At 40.4% G+C, this 24,533-nt stretch overlaps 1 protein-coding gene across 6 annotated transcripts in view; it reads right to left on the bottom strand.

Annotated features, from left to right (window-relative positions):
- Positions 1–24,533, bottom strand: part of Vps13d (vacuolar protein sorting 13 homolog D) — a 234,902-nt gene that overhangs the window by 146,571 nt on the left and 63,798 nt on the right. For all 6 annotated transcript variants that reach the window (XM_048350254.1, XM_048350255.1, XM_048350256.1 and 3 more), the window contains 11 exons: positions 24,336–24,448; positions 22,775–22,987; positions 18,531–18,793; positions 17,301–17,434; positions 13,981–14,136; positions 12,685–12,895; positions 11,924–11,998; positions 8,777–8,983; positions 7,230–7,319; positions 4,903–5,043; positions 1,585–1,707 (listed from right to left, as the gene is read on the bottom strand). In XM_048350254.1, the coding sequence (XP_048206211.1) occupies positions 1,585–1,707; positions 4,903–5,043; positions 7,230–7,319; positions 8,777–8,983; positions 11,924–11,998; positions 12,685–12,895; positions 13,981–14,136; positions 17,301–17,434; positions 18,531–18,793; positions 22,775–22,987; positions 24,336–24,448 (1,726 nt within the window). The remainder of the gene's footprint in view (positions 1–1,584; positions 1,708–4,902; positions 5,044–7,229; positions 7,320–8,776; positions 8,984–11,923; positions 11,999–12,684; positions 12,896–13,980; positions 14,137–17,300; positions 17,435–18,530; positions 18,794–22,774; positions 22,988–24,335; positions 24,449–24,533) is intronic.

Genomic DNA, 24,533 nt, shown 5'->3' with positions numbered 1-24,533 from the left:
AAAGAAACAGCACACATGAGAAATCAGCAGTTCCTTAGGCTAAGTTTCATACTAAGGGCTACTCAAGAGGTTGGTTTGAAAAAGAAGAACAATTTGGGAGGGAATATGACTAAATATTCAAATAAGACCTAAAAGTCTATGATCAGTTCCACAAGGTTGAAACCAATAGACACTTTGGTGGACCTATTAAAAAATTTTAATCCTGGCCTATGCAAAGAATACTGTCCTAGAATTTCCAGAAACAAAGACACCTAGAAATTTAGGCATATTCAATTATATGTGATTAAAAAAATGTGTCACACCTAAATAGCCATAAAATTTTGTATGGGTAAAAGAAAGCTTTTATTTAGCACTGGTATTATACATAGACTAGGCAGCTTATTAACTACAGAAGATTGGGAGGGGGAAGGGAGGATGTCCTTTATTCCCTTCCTAAAGATCAAATCTTCCTGGTGTTGGCACAGACTTCTTACCCAAGATCCCTCTGTATAAATAACATTTTCAGAAACACTCTCTTGGACATATTACATATCACAAAAATCATTTAGCATTTTCTGGGTAGATTGCTAGGTTTCTTGACACACAAACAGGGAAGACTGGAGTAGGAACCAGAGCTGAAAGGCCCTGGCTCCTAAGCAACGACCTCAAGACTCAGAACAGCCTGGGAAGACACAGAACAAGCACAGCTGATATTTCTTTCTTCCCTACTAAAAGTACAGAGGGTTTGAGTATACACCCTGAGGAGAGCCGAACCAGAACAAATACTTTAGACACTAAGAAAACCTATTTTCCCATGACATGTTTGCAGACCAGATGGAATATTTAAGTATTCATGAGCTATGTGAAGTCCGGCCAAGCCTCCCCAAAGAAACCACACTGAAAGAGTTGGGGCTGAGTTGAATTTGGATAACAATGGCTTGTGGAACAACTAAGACCATGCAGTTGTCCATCACAGTCTCCCCAGTTCTGAGGAAAACAGAGCTCCATGGTAAGGCACTAAATAAGGAAAGAAAACATCATCAATGGAACAAACTGGAGAACAAACTGACTCCTCTTTTCTCAAAAGGCTGGGCATTCAATCCTTTTATACTATATGAACAATACAGGGCCTCTCTTTTAAAAATGTTTTTCCACTTGGGATCCTGTCCTCTCTCTTTTCAAGAATACATACAAACCTTCTATCACTAGCTTTAGATGTTAGAAAAGATGTCTTTAAAATCTAGTTTTTTTTAAATCCCATTAACTGGAAAAACCATTGTTCTGCTGAGAAAAACACAGACCAAGCAACAGCTTATCCTGACAGTCTCAGTGTACCAGCTCATTTCCAACGACACCAAATTTTAGGAATTTCGTGTTGCAGATCCATTCTTCCCAACACAGGTGGAATTACAGCCCACATTAAAAATTCAGTAGATTGTGCCAGAAAACTGTCTATTGCAAAGACTAGAAAGAACGATAGAAGACAAGCCATAATTTCCCATAGATTTTTCCATGAAGAATGGCAGACCTATCTGAATTTCTCAGTGAAGCATTGTATTGTGGTTAATAGTGATTCAGACAGACATAGGCAGGTAAAAATCTTACTTTGTCCAAAGCATGGAGGATCCACTGAAGAGCCCATCCAGTCTTCTGACTTAGTAGAATCCATTTCTTTGTCTTCTTTACAGTAATCTGCCATCCATGATTCCTTGGTACTTATATACTGGTCTACAGAAGAAGAAGAAAAAAATCCACAAAGATAGTAAGCAGAGAAGTAGAAAACTTTGAGAGTTCATATCAAGTAATTTCCATTCAGCAATATAAGCTTTTCTTGAGTGCTCCTTATATGCTAGGACTATGGTTGATGCTGAGATGGTGTATGCCCTGGAGAAATTCCAATGTACATGGAAGAGACAAGTGTTATATCACCGTTGTAATTACTTTCAACATGCCATGTGAAACTGTAGCTTTGTTTTTGTTGATGATCCTCTTGTATCCCCTTCCCGTGGTTGTCCCCGCGCTATCACTGTATCTCATCTGAGTATACTGCATACTGTATATACTGGTATTAGAACTAGGGAAGGGAAAGGGAATATCAAAATCGAAAGACAAAGGATAAAAAGACAAACAACTCCAAAAGCAATACTTACAAAACTATTTGGTGTAAACCAACTGAACAACTCATGGGGGGAAAGGTGGGGGAAGGGAGGAAGGGGGAAATAAGAGAGGAGGTAACAAATTGTACAAGAAATGTACCCACGGCCTTATGTATTAAACTGTAACCCCTCTGTACATCACTTTGACAGTAAATAAGTAATTATTAAAAACAAAAACAACCACCACAAAAGCAAACATAAATGGCGCTAAAACAAAGATGTAAATAAAATGCCCAGTGGCACAGAAGATTCACTGCTTTGGCAAAAGTGGAGGAATATATACCAAAGTCCAGAGAAGACTTCAGAGAGGTAAAGATTCAAATCTTTGTTCTGAGTCTGAAAGAATGAATAGTTTAGCAATTGCCAATGAGATTAAGAATGGAATGACAAGCTAGACACAAGTGGCTCATGCCTTAATCTGAGCTACTCAGGAGACTAGGATCTAAGGATCAAAGTTCAAAGCCAACGTAGACAGGAATGTCTATGAGACTTGTCCCCAATTAACCACAAAAAATCTAGAAGTAGAGCTATAGCTCAAGTGACAGAATGCTAGCATTGAGCAAAGAAAAAACTAAAAGATAGTGCCCAGGCCCTGAACTCAAGCCCCAAGAACAGCACAAATGAAAAGGGTGGGGGGGGAGAGAATGAAGTAACGTTCTAGGTAGAGAGACTCACATAGGCAAGGATTCTATGGACATGAAAGTGTATGTCCAGCCCGTGCTGGTGGCTCATGCCTACAATCCTAGCTATTCATGGGGTTGAGATCTGAGGATTGTGGTTCCAGCCTGGGCAGGAAAGTCCATGAGATTCTTATCTCCAAGTAACCACCAAAAAGCTGGAAGTGGCACTGTGGCTCAAGTGGTAGAGTTCTGGCCTTGAGCGGAATTGCTCAGAGACAGTGCCCAGGCCCAGAGTTCGATCCCCACAACCAAAAAAAGAAAAAGTGCATGTCCAGTGTAACTTTACAACATACTGAGTGGAGACAATGCAGAGAAATCTAGAAAAGAGACTGACTTAGTTTGTGAAGAACATAGTACACTATGCCAAGGGAAAAGGTTTGGAAACTGAGAGATCAGTCAGAAAGCTTCTAATGAATAATTAAACCCAGGAGGCTGAAATCCAGCTGCAATTTTCCATGAGCAGATTTATTTTTGGAAAGAACTGTAAGGGGAACAGCAGGTTAAGAAAATAATTCTGATATACCACACCTGAGTGAAGATCTTTTACACTTGGAACAAGAATGAGTGGTTTCCAGTTTCAATCCCAATACATGCCACAGAAATAAGATTTATTTAAACACTAAGCAATATTTATGGGTTTCAGAACACTATTAGAAATAAGAAATTGGGATTAAAAAAATAAAAGTTTTACCAAGGATTGAAAAAAGTCTTCTAGCCTATATGTTTAAGTTTCTATCAAATCTTCACCAGAAATAAGAACAAAAAATACTGCTGAGGTAAGCTCTTGTTTTCTTGTTTTTTGATTTTTTGGTTTTCTGAGACAAAATTTCACTATATAGCCCAGCCTTGCCTGGAACTTCCTATGTAGCCCAGGCTGGCCTCAAAGTTATAATCCTCCTAACCTCAGCCGCTGGGATTGCAAATGTAAGATAATTTTGGTAGACTTCCAAAAACCTCCAATAATCAAGAGTTTAACAGCAAGACTAACAAAATTATCTAATTCAGATTAGCAAATCATGAGAAAAAAAGTAGTCAAATTAATACAATCTAGAGGAATCATAAGGTTAATTTACTGTTAGTTAGGTAATTCTTATTTGCTTATATTTTGCTTTTACTTTTTTTTTTTTTGAGACATGGTCTTGCTATGTAGTCCAGGCTACCCTCAAACACTCAATTCTCTAGTCTCAGTCTCCCAAGTGTGAGGATTACAAACATTAACCACCACATGTGATGATCATGGTAATATTAGTATCAAAGCAAACTGATGGATGAAATTTGGTTATTTAAAACAGTGGTTTTAAATACTGGAGACCAAAAACCTATCCACTCTTCCCTTTGTTCAGATAAGGATAAAGCAGCACTATTCTAACAGCCTCAATGAACATACACTGAGGTCACTGTTTGCCCTGGTTGTGTGCTACCACTCACAGATGACTTTATTACTAAAACCAAGTTATGCAGATCACCACACCAAACTGACAGTAAGTGTTCATAGCAAGTGGCCATGCTATCTGAGAGTACAAGAATGCTAATCTGCTTTTAGACAACAGAAACAGGGACATTAGAATCTTTTTCACCATCAAACTCAGGAATGCACATCTCAAGGTAACCACAAAAACTTTCAGAACATAACCCCATGAGTCTGGTACCTCTTAGACAAGTCATTTCCAGAGTTAAGTAAGTATGGCATTGGTAGAAAACAACACAAACAACTTACTCTGACTCTGCCATGAAGACGCAGTCAAAACCATACCAGAAAGAACCACTGTGACTAGCCTGAGAGAAGTAAATGTCAACTTGCTTCCAGGGCATTCAGTGACCCCCAGAATCCAGGCACTATGAGGAGAAAGTGAAGCAGAGCCACTTATGGTTCAAAAGGAGTCTCAACTTTTGGAGCACTGGCATGGGATGTCAAAAAAAGGGGGTTGAAAAGATTCCTGAGGCTAGGTTAGGGTGCACTGGGAAAGAAACAATGATGATTGATGATGTTGGCATAGGGCCAAGCATTTGCTTACCTAATATCATCTGTGAAACCAAGGGATTGTGTACAGAAAAGAACCATTTTGAAACAGGCAACTTCCACTTACCAATCAACACAGAAGTGATATTGATATCCAAACGGGGTTTGGCCTTGGCCTCTAGCTTCAGTCGCCGGGGATGGAGACGACTAGCTGCCTGCTGTTGCCAGGATACAGAGCACGGCCATGGCTCAATAAATGGCTCCCAGCCTACAGGAAACAGGAAGTAAGACATACGTTCAGTAAATATCAAATGTTTATAGAGAAACACTATTCACGAGTGCTCACCAAGAACACACCAGTGCTTAATCACTACTCCAACTCTTGCTCCACCTCTTGCCAGGCGCCAGTGGCTCATGCCTGCAGTCAGGAGGCTGAGATCTGCGGATCATGGTTTGAAGCCAGCCCAGGCAGGAAAGTCTGTGAGACTCTTAAAAAAAAAAAAAAAAAAAAAAAAAAAAAAAAGAAAGAAGAAAAAACAGGAAAAAGAGGTTTATTGGAGAGACCATCTCACCCTACAGGAGAGAGGGTAGTCTGTGAGACTCTTATCTCCAATTAACACCCAGAAAAACTGGAAGTGGCACTGTGGCTCAAAGAGGAAGAGTGCTAGCCTTGAGCGAAAAAACTCAGGGACAGCATCCAGGCCCTGAGTTCAAGCAGCATGACCAACAAAAAGAAAAAGAGAAGAGAGAAAAAAAAGCTCCACCTTACAGATCACCTTATAGATGTCAGTGCTATTGTAGACACAAGTGGACGAGCATAAATAACTCCTACATTGGTCTCCCAGAGGTGGTGCAAGCATCTATTACAGAGCAAGCAGCACCTGTTCTTGAGCCACTCAAGTTGCAAACCTCAGTACTGACAACATTTTCTCGTGGTAATACAAACAATCTACCAATTGAATAAGTAGGTAAATCTGGATTCTCATTAGCTTAAGTTTCTTAATGCTTTTATCCTAAAATATCACATATACAGGGCTGGGAATGTGGCTTAGTGGTAGAGTGCTTGCCTTGCATGCAAGAGGCCCTGGGTTTGATTCCTCAGTACCACATAAACAGAAAATGCTGGAAGTGGCTATGTGGCTCAAGTGGTAGAGTGCTAGCCTTGAGCAAAAGAAGATCAGGGACAATGCCCAGGCCCTGAGTTCAAGTGCCAGGACTGGCAAAAAAAAAATCACATATACAAAGGAATTTAAACAATATACATTTGTACAGCTTGAAGAAAATATAAACACTCCTATATATATATATGTGGCTCAAGTGGTAGAGTGCTAGCCTTGAGCAAAAGAAGATCAGGGACAATGCCCAGGCCCTGAGTTCAAGTGCCAGGACTGGCAAAAAAAAAAATCACATATACAAAGGAATTTAAACAATATACATTTGTACAGCTTGAAGAAAATATAAACACTCCTATATATCCATGATTCTACATAAGAAATAGGAAATTGCAAGTTCCCTCAAAGGCCCTGAATGCTACTCTCCTCTTTTCTGTACCTCTACTGTAAGGCCAGTTGTCCTCTCCAGAGACAAAAAAAAAAAAGAATTAAAAAATGGGAGGAGGAAGAGTTGGACAGACTTCCGGACTCCAATCCTATGAGCTAAATAAATCTCCTTCCTTTATAAAGTAGCCTGCTGTGGGCATTTCGTTTCAAGAATGAATAACAGACTAATATATGAGGAAGAAAACGTGAAAATGCCTTTCAGTAATACCTAAGGTCTTACATTTCTAGAAAAACTTGGCTCTAATGAACTGTACTTTGCTTTAAAGAGTAGGAAAAGAAAGCAAACTAAAACACAATAACATCTCTATGTGCTAATATCCCTGTTTTGAATCCAATAGGTCTAATAGAAAATGAGGAGGCAAGAGATTTAACATGTTCATGAACATAAAATTCTCTTGAAAATTAGCTATAATCAACAAATTCTTCACCACTGAGCAACATAATGTTCTGGAATGAGCAAACTGCTGGGGCTGATTGCACACATTTGTAATCCTGGCTACTCAGGAGGCTGAGATCTGAAGATCTTGGTTCAAGGCCAGCATGGGCAGAAAAATCCTCAAGACTCTCTATCTCCCAAATTACCAGTAAATAGTCATTCTGGAGATGTGGTTCAAATGATAAAGCACCAGCCTTGAGCAAACAAGCTGAATAAGTACGGGCCCGAAGATAAAACACCAGTATTACCCCCAACTAAAAAAGAACTGGGAAAACTTCTGTTTTCAGAAAACAGAAAATCTTCATATTCTATGATTTAAGTATTATTTGCTTTTAATCTTCTCTGTTCCATCTCACCCTGACTCTACTTTTTCCCTCATATAAAATGAATGTGGCAACGAGCCCAGGCAAACATTTAAATGTATTTTTAAACTCTATGATAACATATACTTTATTTTACCTGACAGAGCTCGATTATAATAATCCCCAGAAAGTGTAAAGTGGGCATAGCCTTCAGGACTGGTCCTCACATGCTGAAGAAAATTCAGACCTGCAATGAAAGCAAATCTTACTGAAGCAGCAGGACAAGAGCAAGCAAAACTGAGCTTTGCAAACAGATCACATTAAAGACATGTTAGCTCTAGCTAAAACTAAGGACCTTACAAAAAAAGTATATAAAAGTATGCTATTCTGGTCATTGTGCATTTTTTTATCAATTTTGAGTTTTTAAAAAATACCAAATGAACTATTCATCTTGATTACTAAGCCTAATTAGTGACACCACATGAAGTGGGCAAGGGTCTCCTCCACAGAAATGGCTCTGGCCTGGTATACCCAAAACCTACTGCAACATGTAGAGAAAGAGGGCAGAGAGGTAAAAGTAGGTGGTCTTGCCAAATATTAGCTCAAACATTAACATTATTACTACAGAAAAACAAGAAACAACCTCTATTGACTACAACAAAGATACTCATAGCAAGTTATAAGTCCAATTGTTACTTTTAATTTCATAGTCCTCCTAATGCTTGAAATCACAATGTGCAAAGGGTTGGATTAGGCTTGGTGTGGTGGCACATGCTTGTAACTCTAGCACTTGGGAGTGGAAACAAGAGGACAGCCTGCATAGCAAGAGCCTATCTCATAAATTCAAGGTCTAGGGATGTGGCCCAGTGGCAGAGCTCTTGCCTAGCACGTGTGAAGGCCTAGGTCCAACTCCCAGAACCACAAAAGAAAAAGAAAAAGTTCAGAACAAACTTTACACACAGGGAGAAGAAACTGACCACGGAAAATGGAAGGTAAAACCACTGTCCTTGACTGCCTTATCCTAACTGCTTACAGGGCTGCAGGAAGGACACAGCACTCCACCATGGCCACAAAGTTAGTGGTGTCCCCTGGTGTGTGGCCTTCCAGAGGAGACACAAAGGTAAACTTCCTAACAGAATTTATATTTTGAATTTTTGTTTTACCTTCGAGAGAGACCAATTAGAAGCATTGTTCTGTCATCTTTTAAATGTCTTTAATAGCAGTCTCCACAATAATACTGATACATCAAAGATAAGCAAATGGAGAACTCAGCTCTGTTTAAAGCTGTTAATGCAAATCTTATCAATGGCAAATTTCTATTATTCTTCAGCTACAGATTGCAGGAAAAATATGGGAAGTAAATAAAAATTTCTGGGAAAATACACAGAATGAAAGACATGTAAAATTGTATACCTAAGTTTTATCCATATTAAATTTAAAAGTAGGCTAGGAAAGTGTGACATTGTCCAAAATTACCTAACTGTAACCTTCCATACATCATCTTTATATAACAACTTTAAATTTTTGTAAAGGGGGCTAGGCATGCAGCTCGGTGACAAAGCACCTAACCTAACACAGGCAAGGCCCGAGGTTCAATCCCCAAGACCACAAAAATAAATAACTGAAAATGAAGAAGACAGGCCTAAATAATCCAGCTATCACTGAACTGTTCTCGAGGCACCTGCGGGCCAGGACGGCACTCACGGGAGAAGGTCAGCTCAGCAAGAGGCACATCACAGTCCATGCAGTCGTCTATGAGGCAGATGCACACGCTCTCGGCTTTGATCTCCACTCCAGATATGCGTGGGGCCGGCACAGCTCCCAGACTATCTTGGCTGCTGGAGGTCAGGGAAAGAGACTTCAGAGGCTCCGCATTCTTGAACAACCAACTTGCTGCCTTTTTCAATTGGCCTTCAAAGAAATTAGAAGATGAGCAGTTCCATTGATCTCCACAGCTACCCTGGCAACTCACAGGTAAAGCAGAGAAACCAAGTATTATAGGGACCTATTGGGCAGTCCAGGACAACTTTGGTCCCAGAAACATTCTTAAGGTTTAAGAGGGAGGGTTGGCCAGGCACCAATGGCTCACATCTATAATTCTAGCTACTCAGGAGGCTGAGAGCTGAGGATTGCAATTCAATGCCAGCCCAGGCAAGAAAGTCCACGAGACTCTTTTTTTTTTTTTTGGCCAGTCCTGGGCCTTGGACTCAGGGCCTGAGCACTGTCCCTGGCTTCTTCCCGCTCAAGGCTAGCACTCTGCCACCTGAGCCACAGCGCCCCTTCTGGTCGTTTTCCATATATGTGGTGCTGGGGAATCGAACTGAGAGCTTCATGTGTTGGAGGCAAGCACTCTTGCCACTAGGCCATATTCCCAGCCCACTCCACGAGACTCTTATCTCCAATAAACTACTCAGAAAAGGTTGGAAGTAGTGCTGTAGCTCAAGTGGCAGAGCACTAACCTTGAGCAAGAGGCTCAGGGACAGGGCCCAGGCCCGGAGTTCAAGCCCCAGGACCAGTTAAAAAAAAAAAAAAAAAAGAGGAAGGGTTGAAGAGAACAGTACACAGAGATAAAGTTAAGAAAGAGAGAGAGAGAGAGAGAGAGGCGCCAGCATTATACTAAGACTAGGAACAAGGAAAGCAACAAAGGAGAAAGGAAAGGAGGGCAAAGTATAAAACAGTGTAAGTGGAGCAAGGTAGCCTAGTTCCAAATCTTGGTTCTTGAACTTAAGCTGTTGGATTGGGAGAGTTGCTTCCCCCCCCCCCCAATCTCTGTGCCTATGACACTTACAGGACTGATATGAAGAGGAAACAAACAAACAAGTTCCTAGCCTGGCATGTAACAAACGCTCTGTGAACAGTGGCTATTATAGTTCTTACTAATTCTAGCTACTCAGGAGCTGAGATCTGAGGACTGTGGTTCAAAGCCAGCCCAGGCAGGAAAGTTCCTGAGACTCTTATCTCCAATAAATGACCAAAAAGCCAGAAGTGAAGCAGTGGCTCAAGTAGCTGAGTACTAGCCTTAAGCAAAAAAGCTCAGGGAGAGTGTCCAGGCCCTGAGTTAAAGCCCCAGGACTGCAAAGTCTGAATTACTAAAGAAAGAGTAAAAGGCATAGAAAAAATGGACATTAAGAAGTATAAAACTGGGCTAGGAATATGGCCTAGTGGCAAGAGTGCTTGCCTCCTACACATGAAGCTCTCGGTTTGATTCCCCAGCACCACATATATGGAAAACGGCCAGAAGGGGCGCTGTGGCTCAGGTGGCAGAGTGCTAGCCTTGAGCGGGAAGAAGCCAGGGATGGTGCTCAGGCCCTGAGTCCAAAGCCCAGGACTGGCCATAAAAAAAAAGAAGTATAAAACTAATTTAACTAAAAAGCAATGATGACTAGGTAAAAAAGAACCATATAACTAGTCTACCCTAATTTTTTACAGGACAAAAAAGTTTGACACAAACCTCTAGGTAAAGAGACAAACATTTCTTTTTTTTTTTAATTAATTTATTGTCAAAATGATGTACAGAGGGGTTATATAAAGCAGTGAGTACATTTCTTATCAAACTTGTTACCTCCTCCCTCATTTTTCTCACTCCTTCCCCACTTCCCATTCCCTTCTCCATGAGTTATACAATTGGATTAAGGCATATGGTTTTGTAAGTATTGCTGTTGCATTGGTTCACCTTTTACCCTTGAGACAAACACTCTTACACAATTGGCTGGAGTGTAAGCTAAGTACAATCTTTCTAGAAAATCATTTTTTGTCAGTTCTAGTGAAGAACCTGAAAATGTTTTTCCATTCTTTAACTCAGTATTTATAATATTAGGTCCCTCCCCTAAGAAAACACTTCAAAATGTGGATACAAGTTCATATCAAAAAAGAAAATGTTTACTATAGACTCTGTAAATAATATTGAAAAAATACAAAACAAGTGGGCTAAGGGAATGGTAAAGTGCTTGTCCAGCATGAAAAGGGGGGAAAAAGTGAACAATGGCTAAATTATTATCATTACAGTCATTGTAAAAAAAGAAAAATCAGTGTTTACAAGTAATTTCAGTGGTAGAGAAAGTTGTATGTCAAGATAAAATTATTCCCGGATGCCAGTGGTTCACACCTGCAATCCTAGCTAGTCAGGAGGCTGAGATTTGAGGATTGTGGTTCAAAGCCAACCCAGGCCAAAGCGAGACTCTTATCTCCAATTTACCACCAGAAAACTAGAAGTGGTACTGTGGCTCAAATGGCGGAGTGCTAGCCTTGAGCTGGAGAGCTCAAGGACAGCATCTAGGCCCAGAGTTCAAGCCCCACAATCAACCCCCAAAAAAGATAAAATTATAATTTCAGGGTTGGGAATGTGGCTTAGGGGTAGCATACTTGCCTAGCATGCATGAAGCCCTGTGTTGGATTCCTCAGCACCACATAAACAGAAAAAGCCAGAAGTGGTACTATGGCTCAAGAGGTAAAGTGCTAGCCTTGAGTAAAAGCAAGCAAGGGACAGTGCCTAGGCCCTGAGTCCCAAGCCCCAGAATAGGAGATATATTATATATATATATATATATATATATATATATATAATTTCATAAAATATTATTTAAAAGGCACTCAAATTATACTTATAAAATCATAGTCCCTGACGCCCAGTAAGCCTGAAGCCACAGAGAGTACCAAGCCCTATAATGCAGTGCTTTCTCCAGCCAACTATTCGCTTACTCTGATTGTAACCTCTGCAGTCCTAGGAGCAACAGCAGAAGCCAGCACAGATTTCTCCCTTCTTCACTATTCTTGGTATTGGAACTGATGAGGGTGTGGAAGGAAGTATACTGACAAGATAAATCAGCTAATGGGGAACCCGTGTTAAATTACCTTGACACACCAAAAGGGCCTTGCGGCAATCATCCATGCTGAACCCCAGCTCCTGAAGTCTAGCCAGCTGTAACTCTAGGAAATAAGTTTATGTAAATTAATCCATAATCCAATGTAAGAATAAAAGAAATTCAGAGATGCTGAGTAAAGCATTCACTTTTCAAGGCAAAACTGGGCTCCAAACACAGTCCTCCATCAGGCACATACACCCTGGAGTTTTAAGTCATTTCCTCATGGAGACTGTGGTTTTAAAACCTGAAAGCTAAAATGTAGTACTATTAAAATAACTTTGGCAGAAAATTCTCAAAGTTTAAAATTAAACTTGGGTATTACTTAAACAAGTCTGGAAGAGATCATAAGATAAAATTTAGAACAAACAGTGTAGCAGCTGGTTTACAATGTTGAGTTTGTTTTTGAATTTAAAAAATATTTATCAGCCATATTTATAACAAAATTTTAAGTAATGAAATAACTTGACTCTGAAACATTTAAATATACAAAATAAAATCCAGGGCTGGGAATATGGCCTAGTGGTAAAGTGCTCGCCTCATATACATGAAGCCCTGGGTTCGATTCCTCAGCACCACATATATAGAAAAAGCCCGAAGTGGTGCTGTGGCTCAAGTGGTAAAGTGCTAGCCTTGAGCAAAAAGAAGCCAGGGACAGTGCTCAGGCCCTGAGTTCAAGCCCCAGGACTAGCAAAAAAATAAAATCCAAAAACCTAAAAAGCAGCAGGATTTGGAAAACTGAAGGCCACCTACCCAAAACAGGATCTAAGGTGTGTCTTGTCCCTTCTCTGGCTTCCTCTCCTCCTCGAGATGTTCCTGGGGGTTGACTGCTAACAGAATCGGCTTCCAAGGCTGTGGAGTCTGGTGCTGCTGCACTTGCTTGTTCTGGGATAGATTTTGCAATGGCCAGAAACAGCTGCACATCATTATAGGACAGTCTGATGTCCAGGGCTTGTAACTGAATCTAGCAAAATACAAAATTTTCATTTTTAATTGCATCTGTTTCTGCATCCACACCTCATATAGATATAATCCCTATTTCAAATTCTATTTCTTGTACAACTTGTTACCTCCTCCTTCATTTCTCCCCTCCCCCCCGCAAAAAAAATCTTGAAGTTAAGCAAGTAATCACAATGTCAGATGTCTCAACTGTAAGCTATAATGGACAAAAAAAAACTGTACCAAATGAAAAAATATCAAGTTGAGATCATGACTGGAGCAATTACTGCTACTACAGGCTATTTCCCTACTTTAGTCACTAAAGCACAAGATCACAGAAGGAACAGCTCCAAGAAAAATGGGACTACTTACTGGCAACGTTTTGTTATTCTATTCAGCCTGGACCTATTTAATTTTTTTAATCTCTGAAATCTCTGAAATGAACTAATCCCCAAAACTAATCTCTTTTTACTTCACATACAACCTTATATGAGCAAGTTTGCTACTAGTATTTTCTGAAATGCATTCTTCCTCAGGGACAAGCAACACAGACCCTGTGAGTAGGTAACTCTGGACTTGAACCATGACTCATTCACTTACTTTTCCTGAAGTGCCACTAAAACTGAAAATCAGCATGGCTTTTCCCTTTCAATCTCCTGTGATTCAAAGGCACTGATTAAGTATTTCCCTCCCATCAAAGAAACAGAACACCACATTTTTAAGCCTCCCCTGCGTGGCTTCACTTCTGATCCTCCTCACCTCCCCACACACCTCTCCATTCTCATCAGACCTTCCTTTGATTTCACCCTGACTTGGCTTCTTGACTTGGGAATGCTCTCCCTCTCCTCTCTGCTGATCTACCTCTGCATCCTGCCCTTCAGCTGAACTCCTCTGACCCTGTGCACCACCCACAAGGAATATTCCAAGTTTAAGTTCTACTTCCTATAAACTTGCATAGAACTTCAAGATGACAGCAAGCAATTAAAAGGTCTTTCATCCTCCTCAAGACTCCAACATTCTAGATAATACCCTATTTATTTTGTATCTGCTTCAGGAACTAAAATGGTCCTGGGCTCAGAGTAAGCCCAGGTCGCTTTTTTAAATCCTTACCTCTAGGACAGGTGGGAAATCCTCACTATTGAAGGCATCCATCAATCCAGAACTGTTCTGATAAGAAGAATTCCCCACCAGCTCCACCTGGATTTGTACTGGATCAATGATCGAAAGAGCCGTATCCTGCTCATTCCCTAGTCGGCATGAGAATACCTAGGCAATGAAATGCAATACAGCAAGGATTACTGTCTGACTTAGAAAGGGCCAACTTACCAACATAAAGACCTCAAGAGCAATGTGTTGTCAGATGTCTCAAATCAGCTCACAGACCCCTGAGAGAACACTGACACACATGAACTGCTGGGAGCATGGACAATGTTCACCAGAGAAAAAGGCAGTGGTCAACAGATCCCAAAAACATTAAAGACCACATGTTTTTGGACCCAGTCATCCCACTTCTCTAGTAACTGAGGAAATAATGCAAAAGAGAACATTTCATGAAACCCTTTTTTATAGTTAAAAAAAAATTAAGGGCAACTGAGGTTATATCAAATCTTCTCAATAGAACACTGTCGCCATTTAACAAAAGAAGGTAGTGGCTTCTAGCCAGGTTCCTGCCAGAGCTCAGGCCCCACTGTCTTCCTCCACTGCTTGTGCTTTCCATAATGTATTGAGGTTTTATGGGTAGCATTAAAAGACTTGGTTTAGCCAATTCACAAGGTTAGCCAATTCACAATTCTTCACATGTTCTTCACATATTTTTCTGGTTTGATTTCTTTCACACATACACTTTTTTTTTTTTTTTTTTTTTTTTGGCCAGTCCTGGGCCTTGGACTCAGGGCCCGAGCACTGTCCCTGGCTTCTTCCCGCTCAAGGCTAGCACTCTGCCACTTGAGCCACAGCGCCGCTTCTGGCCCTTTTCTGTATATGTGGTGCTGGGGAATCGAACCTAGGGCCTCGTGTATCCAAGGCAGGCACTCTTGCCACTAGGCTATATCCCCAGCCACACATACACTTTTAATTGATATTGAGTATATTTTTACTTAAGTGCAAGTAAAGTGTAGAGCCTGTCACTTTTCCAAGTTGATCAGCAAGTTATGTAAAGATCTTTAGTATGTACACTACTCCTTTCTCATTTGAACTGAAATGGGTACTGAGTAAGGATCAGGTTGTTTTTTAAACATCTAACATGCGTTCATTCCTATAAACCTCACAATGAGCTCAAAGCATACCTAAATTTTTTGTTTTATTTTTGTAGAGAAATGAGTTTCACCTTGTAGCCCAGGGTAGCCTTGAATACCTAATCTTCCAGCCCTAGCTTCTTTAGTACTGGGATACAGGCATATTACTACCATGCCAGGCCACAGGATTTTTAAACATAGTTGCATCTGATTCTAGATTCTTTATTCTGTTTTTCTAACTGATAAAGTAGAAAAAAGACAGCTTAAAAAATCATATAAAATGTAGGAAGATAGTTACAATACAGATTATGTGAAAACACAGCCTAGCCAAAATAATATTACAAAGCCAGGTTTGGTGGCACATTCCTGAGAAGGTTAAGGCAAAAGGATTTTATGTTTGAGGTCAACTTGGGGTACATGGTGAGTCACAGATAAGACTGGGTTATACAGTAAGACCCTGTCTAAAAAACTAATACTCATTAATAATTAATAACTATCATTATTATAATATGACTTTCCTTTAAGAAAAAAAACACAGCAAAATATTTTGTCTCTCAGAATTTTGCAATTAAAAAAGCATTCATTTTTAAAGCTGAATGACGAGCACACAGGGCCCATTACATTATTCTGTGTACTTTGTCTATGCCTGAAATGTTCCAGCATGCTAAAATAACAAATAATTACGTTGTCGAGGAGACGGAGGGAAGTGAGGAAGGGGTCCATCCCAAGACCAGAGTATGTTCTGTGCTCAGAGGAGCACAGGGGAAAGAAGAAAGAGTCTACTTGGGGCCTCTCAATTCATATGCCTCTGCTTTTGTGGAGGACTTCCTACATCTACCAAAAAACAAGTGACACTATTGTCGTTTACCACATTCAAAACTAACTCATTGTACTTTATATAAATTCTCTCCTATGACCTATCAAGGAGGTCTCAGAATTCCACTCCAGCTGTGCTGCCAAAATAACAAGACTGGAGGAGTTCCCAAGAATCTCAAATATTTTGCCATGTAGTTTTTCTAAGACTTTGGAGCAGCAAAGTTTCATTTTCCTTTTTCCTTCAGGGGCTTCTGCTACACAAAACCCAATTGTACCTGACAGTTCGTTAATCAATCACCAAGATTTTCAGTCAAAGCTGGCATTGTGGTAGCCTGGCCAGCAGATGAATTGTGATTTCATGACCACTCACATTGCCCCAGCATGTGGTTCCTTGCTCCTGAACTGAGATTTCTTTCCATTACATAAACAAGTGGTCAAGAAATAAAATCTCGCATTTTATTCTGTTGTATATGGGGAAGGAGGGAACATGATCATGAAATGATTTTTATTCATTCAACCTGTGAGCAATACCAGTAGAAAAAAAGAAGACACAATAAATTCAGTGGTAGGACTAGGAATGTGGCTCAGTGGTACAGCATTTGCCTACTATGGGTAGGTTTGAGCACCAGCACAGCAAGAAAAACAAAAACAGTAACAAAAAATCCAACCATAAAAGGAAAAGAACGCCTGAGCCAGCATTCAAACAGTGTAATGACAGGAATATTAGCTGAGATCAATAATTTAAGAATATATAACAGAGATATAATCTGCCATGTTTTCCCTGGTTTCCACAAGACAGAGCAGTTTTTGTTCAATATCACATAAAGAAGTTTCCAGGTTACAAAAAGACACTCTGGTACAAATTATCTCCTTGATGATGTCATATCACTGTCCTTCCGATCACGCATAACTCTCAAACTAGAGAGTCTATATTTTATAGATCAGAAATCCCAGAACAGAATACATAACATGCTTATTAGCACCTGTTGGAAATGGGCCTGCTTCCACTACTGCAAAGCCTAGATGACTCTTCACAGGACTGGGCTCAGTGTGAGGAAAGGAGTTGGTGAGGGAAATGAAGACCACACAGCCTTGCCTGCACAGACTCACCAGGGAGTAAACCTGAACCAGAGACTCAACAAAGGGCTGGATACGATTAGGGACTAGAAGGATGTCCTTGAACTTCCTAAGGAAGGGAGGGAGTACAGCCTCTCTGCAAGTTCACAGTGCAGTAATCTAGCAGATGTGAGAAGAAAGGGAAGGCTAGAGGGAGGGGTCCTCTGACTTCATGAATTGTGAGAGATTAGGAAGCAAATTCTTTTCCAGATGCTTCTCTCAAGTCTAGCAGGCAGTGTTGTGATCAACACATAGACTGCTTACCTCGATGCCAAACAAACTTCCTGAAAAGGGTCGGTCAACAAAGCGGGGCTTATAGGTGAGCACTGTGGTGCCTTTCAGAATAATGGCGTTGGTATCAAAGCAGGACACATCTTCAACAACCACAAACTCAGTCCCTGGAAAGGATAGTATGGTCAATCAAGGTCAAGATAGAAGGCTGAAAAGCAGCAGGCAACCACAAAGGAAGGAGCATACACCCACCACATGAGAACACTGACCAGACAGAGATTTGGACTCTGAGATAGCTGTCAAAATTCTGCTCACTGTCATCTTGTACAAACCTATATCCAGGTACCGCTGAGCCATCAGAGCAGCATCCTGGCAGGAAAGACTGGGATACAGTCTCCCTCACTAGCATACACATGTAAGATAGAAGGAGAAACTGCATTTTCCCGGGAGGTCAAACAGATACTTTACCCAAGGATGGTTTAAAACTCCAGGAAGCAAACTCGAATAACAACTTTTGGTCAGGCCACCTAAGGCATTAGAACAACTTCTTTGTAGCTGATCAAGTTGTCAAAAAGAATATAGATCAGTTTGTGTCAAGATTTTTGACATTAGTAGCACAGCCAGCTTTCAACTCATTTGTAGAACAGAAAGGTCAAACTCTGGATTATAGAATTTTCACCAAAAAACTATGTAAAGACCAAGCTTTTGTAACTGAATCCACTTAAAATTTATCCTAATAGCCAGCTTTGTAAGAACAACTGGGAAGTAGGCAGGGATATCACAAATCTAACAGTAAAAATACCTAAACACAGAGATGCTCCAGAAGAGCCTAATTATTAATAAAAGTCATAGTACATCATCCTAAAGAAAAATATTCCTTTTTGGAAAGAATATTTTATTCATTTATTTATCTTCAAAAGTGAGATTTTTCTCATACTAAATTTGGAAGGCACATCTGTGGAGGTCCTAAAGATTAAACTAAAAAAATCAAGTCAGATTTCACATTAGGAAAAAAGATCCTTGTCCAGACAGCTGCTCAGACTTTGTAATTGCACCAGACAAGTGGAGGAGGGGACAAGATACCCCCACAGATTTCAATGGGCCTGACAGCGCACAACTGAAAATGGAGATCAAGAATCTCAGTACTCATTGGTCTGTAAAAGATGTTCCTCTCATCCAGAAGTGAGAGGAACCAAGACTTCATCCTGTACAACAGGCATGGAGCTAACATCCAAACTAAGCATCCATGAATCACAGATTCACCTGTTACATTGACCTTGACCTCCAGGTGCCTTTCATTGGATACAGGAAGGGAAGACCGTTTAGTAACTACACCACTCTTAACGGTTTTGGGAACTATAACAGAATCGCTGCTGGAGTTTCGATGCCGAGACGGAGTAACATTTTGTTTCTTAATGTCACTGGGAGTGTAGAGAAAATCGTGAACCAATAACAGCCAGTCAAATATGAGAAAAACACGGAGGTTGTTGAGAACTACTGTGAAACAGGAGGAATCCTTTGTAGATCTATAAGAAAGAAGACAGAGAGAAAAAAAAAATCAGAAGCACAATACTTCAATAACCTGCAATGGTAATACTCAGTTTGGGCAAGAAATATTCCAAGGTGTTAAAAGTCTGGGTTGTTTTTTTTCTTTTCTTTCTTTTTTTTGCCAGTCTTGGGTACTATCCCTGAGCTTCTTTTGCTCAAGAGTAGCACTCTACCACTTGAGCCACAGCACCACTTCCAGCTTTTTCTGTTTATGTGGTACTGAGGAATCGAACCCCAGGCTTCATGCATGCTAGGCAAGCAAGCTACCACTAAGCCACATTCCTAACCCTCCTTTTCTTATTAAGACTGGTTATCTGAGGCTAACCTCCAACTCCTGGGCTCCAGCAATCCTCCTGCCTCACCCTTTTGACTAGCTGGGACTATAGACATATCATCATGCCTACCTCTATTCTAGTATTTCTTAATCTAACAGCTCTAGCATCAATAAACTCCAACCATTGGTTTAAGAACACATATAGGAATCTTTGCTGTCATTTCCTGCATAGGGAATTTTTTCTCTTTTTTCCCTTGTCTCCTTAATTTATCCTTTATTCCTAAAATAAATCCTTGCTAAAATTTTAAAAACCAACACATGTAGTATAGACCTTCTTGCCTTTTTTTCAATTAAGAAGTATACTAGGAAAAAGCACAGCCAGTGATTTCAACTAACATGACTGCCCCAAGAGACACCTGGCAGTGTCTGGAGACATTTCTGATTGTCAAGATGAAGGCATACGGTAGGTGGAGGCCAGAAATGCTGCTAACCTATCCCACAAAATACGTGATAGTCTCATAGCAAGGAATTATCTGACCCAAAATGTCAACACAGAGGGAGCATTCCTATTCCAAAATGCACCAACATCTGAAACTGATAGCATTTGGATTTTGGAAATAAAGATTTTTTTTCTGGCAAAGTAATACAAATATTATAAAACCATAAACACAGGTTCTGGCCCCAAGAATCTCAGCCAGGAGACTACCAACCTGCAGGGCTGAGGCTAGAAATGGTGGTGTAGTAGCCACAGAGCAGGCTTTGAAGTCTGAAACCCAGATATCCACTGCCACTCACACCTTGTGCTACCATGGGTAAGTCATTGACCTGTGTACTAACTCAGAAATAGGAAATACTACTATTGTAAGGGGAAAAGCACTGACATGCAGCAGGTGTCAGATAAATATGGGCCTCTCTCTGTCTCTGTCTCTGTCTGCCCCTCTCCCTCTTGTCTAGGATTACTTTCTAATAAATACCAAGTTCACATACTAATACTAGATGGTTCATTTGGCTGATAGTCACCTGAGCCTCAATCATTTAGCCTAAGAAGGAAAACAAATGGGATAGCATTTGTCAATTCCCCAAGCACCGTAGATGTAGAATTGGGATGGGGAAGGGAAGGGGACACAAACCTTGTATTACAGTCCTCATTACTCCAATGTTCATACTTAGATGAAAACCAAAGAAGGACACTCAGGCCTGGCCTCAAACCACAGTATACTCAGAGGTTTAGGCTTGTGCAGTTTCCTGAACCCAGTGCCCTGCCCTATTTGGGAAAGGCTTATTTAGTGCTATTTCTTAGGCTGGTTTCCCCAGACTCTGCTTTGTCCTAAGCCTGGCTCACGGCCTATAGTAAAAGGGCAAGTCGATGCCTGTCTCTGTACAGACACAGCATCTGTCACAGAAACAAATCCTTTCGTAATGGAGAAAAAATGTTGCTCTCAGTAAAAATTTTCCACCCCATTTTGAACATAGATTGTCAGAGCTCTGTACTAACTGGAAAGTCACAGTGTGTCAGATCCCTTTTCTGGAAAATATTTCAAGCCTTTAAACACTGTGAAATGATTTATATTTGACGTACAAAATCCCAACAGAAGAGTAATTCTTCTTGAGACACGGAAAGTGTTCAGAAGTTCCAATCAAGAGAGCAGTTTACGCCTCTCACTAACAATGGTACTTCTGTTAAGAGTCAAGCTAAGACTTCGTTATTTGACAAGAAATTATATACCTTTAGAATATGAACAGAATATTTCAAGACTCTTTGTGTATTAAAAACATGAGATGGGAAGCAACTAGTCAGCAGTTTAGGAAATCAAGATCAGTAATAATAAAGCAAACCCAAAAAGAAATTGTCTCAGCAGATGGAACAACTACATGCAAGCTTCCTGTTCCAACAACCACCTTCCAACAGAGAAGCCACCACACACAACATACTACCATATGGCTACAATCTGACAATCGTCAGAGAGCTGGTAGGCCCCAAGAATTAGAAAAACTAAAGTCAGAGACCCAGGTTTGAGTTCTGCCTACTGGTCTCTCAGGCCATGTGACCACACAGCAGGCACTTGCCTTCTCTGGTATGTACCTCTGCATCTGTAAGGGGGAAAAGTTGGCCTACTCTGCAGACTTGAGCAAACCTAGCAAGAGGCCACTAACATTGCTATTACTGAACTTTTAGATAAACATTCCTACAAAAGCTTCAATGTCTCCTTGGCTATACCTCTTAAAGACACATGACTCCCCCCCACCCAAAAAAAGAGAGAACCCTAAACTCTGAGGAATTCTGAACAGCACATTGACATATCAGTCACACAAACACGTAAACACAACAATTCAAAACAACAGAGGGGGTGAGACTGGAACACATTATAAACGTGTGGAAAGGTAACAATGCATAACTAATGTAAGCTAATAAGAATGTATAACATAATCCTCTTGATCATATTTTTTTCCTTTTTTAATCAGCCTTTTCACTTGGCTTATATTTCCTAAGAGAATGGAACTGACATTGGATCTGAAGAGCTCCCTTTGGATCTTCATTTCAGGACTTCTTGAGGACAAACCTGATTCTTTAGTTTTCAGATCTATTGCTCATTTAATCATAAAGGTTCACAAAATATAAAATAGCACAAGCTTTGTCAGTCATAACAACAACAGTTTCTATGTATGCCAAGCAATAAGCCAACCAGACTATTATTTTATTCTTACCTTTACCCAATGAAGTAGGAACAGTTGTTAGCTTTTGTTTGTTATAGTTTTTTGTTTTTGTCTTTTGCCAGTCACTGGGCTTGAACTCTGTGCCTGGGTGCTATCCCTGAGCTTTTTTATTCAAGGCTAGTGGTCTACCACTTGACCCACTGCTCTACTTCAGGATTTTTTGTGGTTAAGTAGAGACAAAGAGTCTCTAGACTTTCCTGTTCAGGCTGGCTTCAAATCAAAATCCTAAGATCTCAGCCTTCTGAGTCACTGGGATTATAGGTATGAGCCACCAACACCTAGCCTGTTTGTTACTTTTTAAGTAAAAGAGGAAATTGAGTCTCAAAGAAGCTAAGCAGGAACTGGAGGCATAGCTCAAATGGTAAAACACCATCCAGGAGTAAAAAGGCTGAGCAAGAGTATGAGGCCCTGAGTTCAAGCCCCAGTACCAGCATACATTCACACACAAAATTATATCTCAGTGAAAGACAATAGGTAATTTGTGCTAAAATACATAACTGGAAAGAAGAATATCACAGGTCAGAGCCATGGTCTGTCTAATTCCAAAATATATGCTGTTTTCATACTCAGTGGTGCCTCTCATAAAGAAAACATACTCTAATTCAAAAAGGTAAAAATGCTTTATTTGTGGAGAAATGAGTTAGAAGGCCTGAAGAGATAATAAGTATGCAAGTCAAAACCCCCACTGATTACAAAGCAAAAGTTTTTGTTTTGTTTGTTTCTTAAACCAACTTAATTCTTCCTTCCCCAAGTCATTTTACAAATTAAAGTTTACAAAGAGGTTGGTTTTAAGGACCAGGTTCAAGTCTAAACTACCATTTTTTTAAGGCAACAGAGACATCTTTTGGCCAATCAATTAAACTACAAGAATGAGCCCTTTGCTACTGAAAAGCCCACATCGACTTGGCCTGCTGGCCACTAAAGGAAATGTCTCTAGAAGAAAGGTGAAGTTAGGATATGGCTCCACTACCTGAAATGAAGCTCAATCTGAATGGATCCCTGGGTGGTGCTGCTGTTCTTGGAAGGTTGAAAGATGCAGTTGAACACATTGTTGGTGCCTGAGCTCGTCTTCTGCCCAGCATAGCGGGTGTCAAAGGCCATCATGGAATGGGAAACCAAATTAATGGACTTGGTTTGGTTGGAAAAACTTTCATAGAGCAGTTTACATTTCTTGAAATCAAATCTAAAAGGGAGAAAGCAAACAGAAACATTAAAATAATTCTATTTTACAAAATTGTTTAGATAACAAGAGAAAACTCATTGACATATGTAAATTGTTGAAGGAGAATAACTTTCACACTGAGGTCCTAAGTTGATTTTCTTAGCAGACCTCTCAAAATAGATTTTGTGGCACTATACTGCACATCTCACTTTTTTACCTCCAAAGAGATGAACTTGCTCATAAGAACTTCATGAGGAATAAAAATGCCCCCAATGTATCATAATATTCTTGACTCACTGTCATTCTCATTTCCCATCAGAACTCTGAGAAGACTGCATACTAGACATAATCCCCAACATATACCAAGGATCCCTTCTAGTTTGCCTAGAAGTTTCTCTCTTCTGAGTGTGCCCAAATTTGTGCATAAGACCATGGTACTTGGCTGGGCACAGTGGTTCACACATACAACCCTAGTTACTTGGAAGACAGATCAGGAGAATTACTGTTTCAGACTAGCCCAAGCAAAAAGTTCTTGAGACCACAAGTCAGCAAAAGTCAAATGTAATGGTACACGCTTGTTCCCTACTGTTCCCTGCTGGTATTACCATATTGTAGCTCCAACATGTGCCACTGTTAATTGCCACCTGAGACCACTCAAGGGCTCTGATTTTGTTATCTGTCATGTTAAAGCTCTATCAGCCAGGTATAGCCAAGCAACTCAGGAAGCTAAAGTCAGGTAAGGAAGGAGGATTGCTTACAAAGCTCAGGAGTTCAAAGCCAACCTAGGCAACATATAACATTGCCCAAAAGTAAATAGAACAAAATAATATCACTCTGAGTGACTAAAGGAGCAAAGCAACCTGACACACAGGATAAGCACCTAGCTTAAGGAAGAAACACTGTTATGTATGTGGAGCCAGCTATTACTAGAGCATAGTCTAACATATGCTGGTTATGAATTTAAACTTTTAAGAAAGCCCTCTGGGGGCTGGGAATATGGCCTAGTGGCAAGAGTGTTTGCCTCTTATACATGAAGCCCTGGGTTCGATTCCTCAGCACCACATATATACAAAAAGGCCAGAAGTGGCGCTGTGGCTCAAGTGGCAGAGTGCTACCCTTGAGCAAAAGAAGCCAAGGAGAGTGCTCAGGCCCTGAGTTCAGTCCCCAGGACTGGCCAAAAAAAAGAAAGCCCTCTGGGATGAAACCCAGTTATAGAAGGCACAAGCAAGACCTTGGGAATAATCCCCAGAAAAAGAAAGACAAACCAAGAAGCACTGGCAGACCTCATCCACTGTGGGTTACCCTCGATGTGCCATCTGCTCTGTTCTAATGTAGATGATGAGGTAACATCACAGAATTAAAGCCATACCTGGCTAGGGATCCAGCACCTTCTTTTCCTTTTGGATCTTTGAGCTCCAGGCTTACATTTACCATATCAATGAGGAAACACATGCAAGTGTACACTTCTCCACTCAGAACAGTCTGGAAAAGGAAAATGCTCATTAACATAGAGACCACGACGACACCTGAAAATAGACAACAGGTCAGGAAGTATAGCTCGCTTCCT

The sequence above is a fragment of the Perognathus longimembris genome, chromosome 7 (assembly GCF_023159225.1).
Source record: "Perognathus longimembris pacificus isolate PPM17 chromosome 7, ASM2315922v1, whole genome shotgun sequence".
NCBI classification, from domain to species: Eukaryota; Metazoa; Chordata; class Mammalia; order Rodentia; family Heteromyidae; genus Perognathus; species Perognathus longimembris.
The sequence above is the reverse complement of the archived record's forward strand: the minus strand, read 5'-3'. Positions and strand labels throughout refer to the sequence as shown.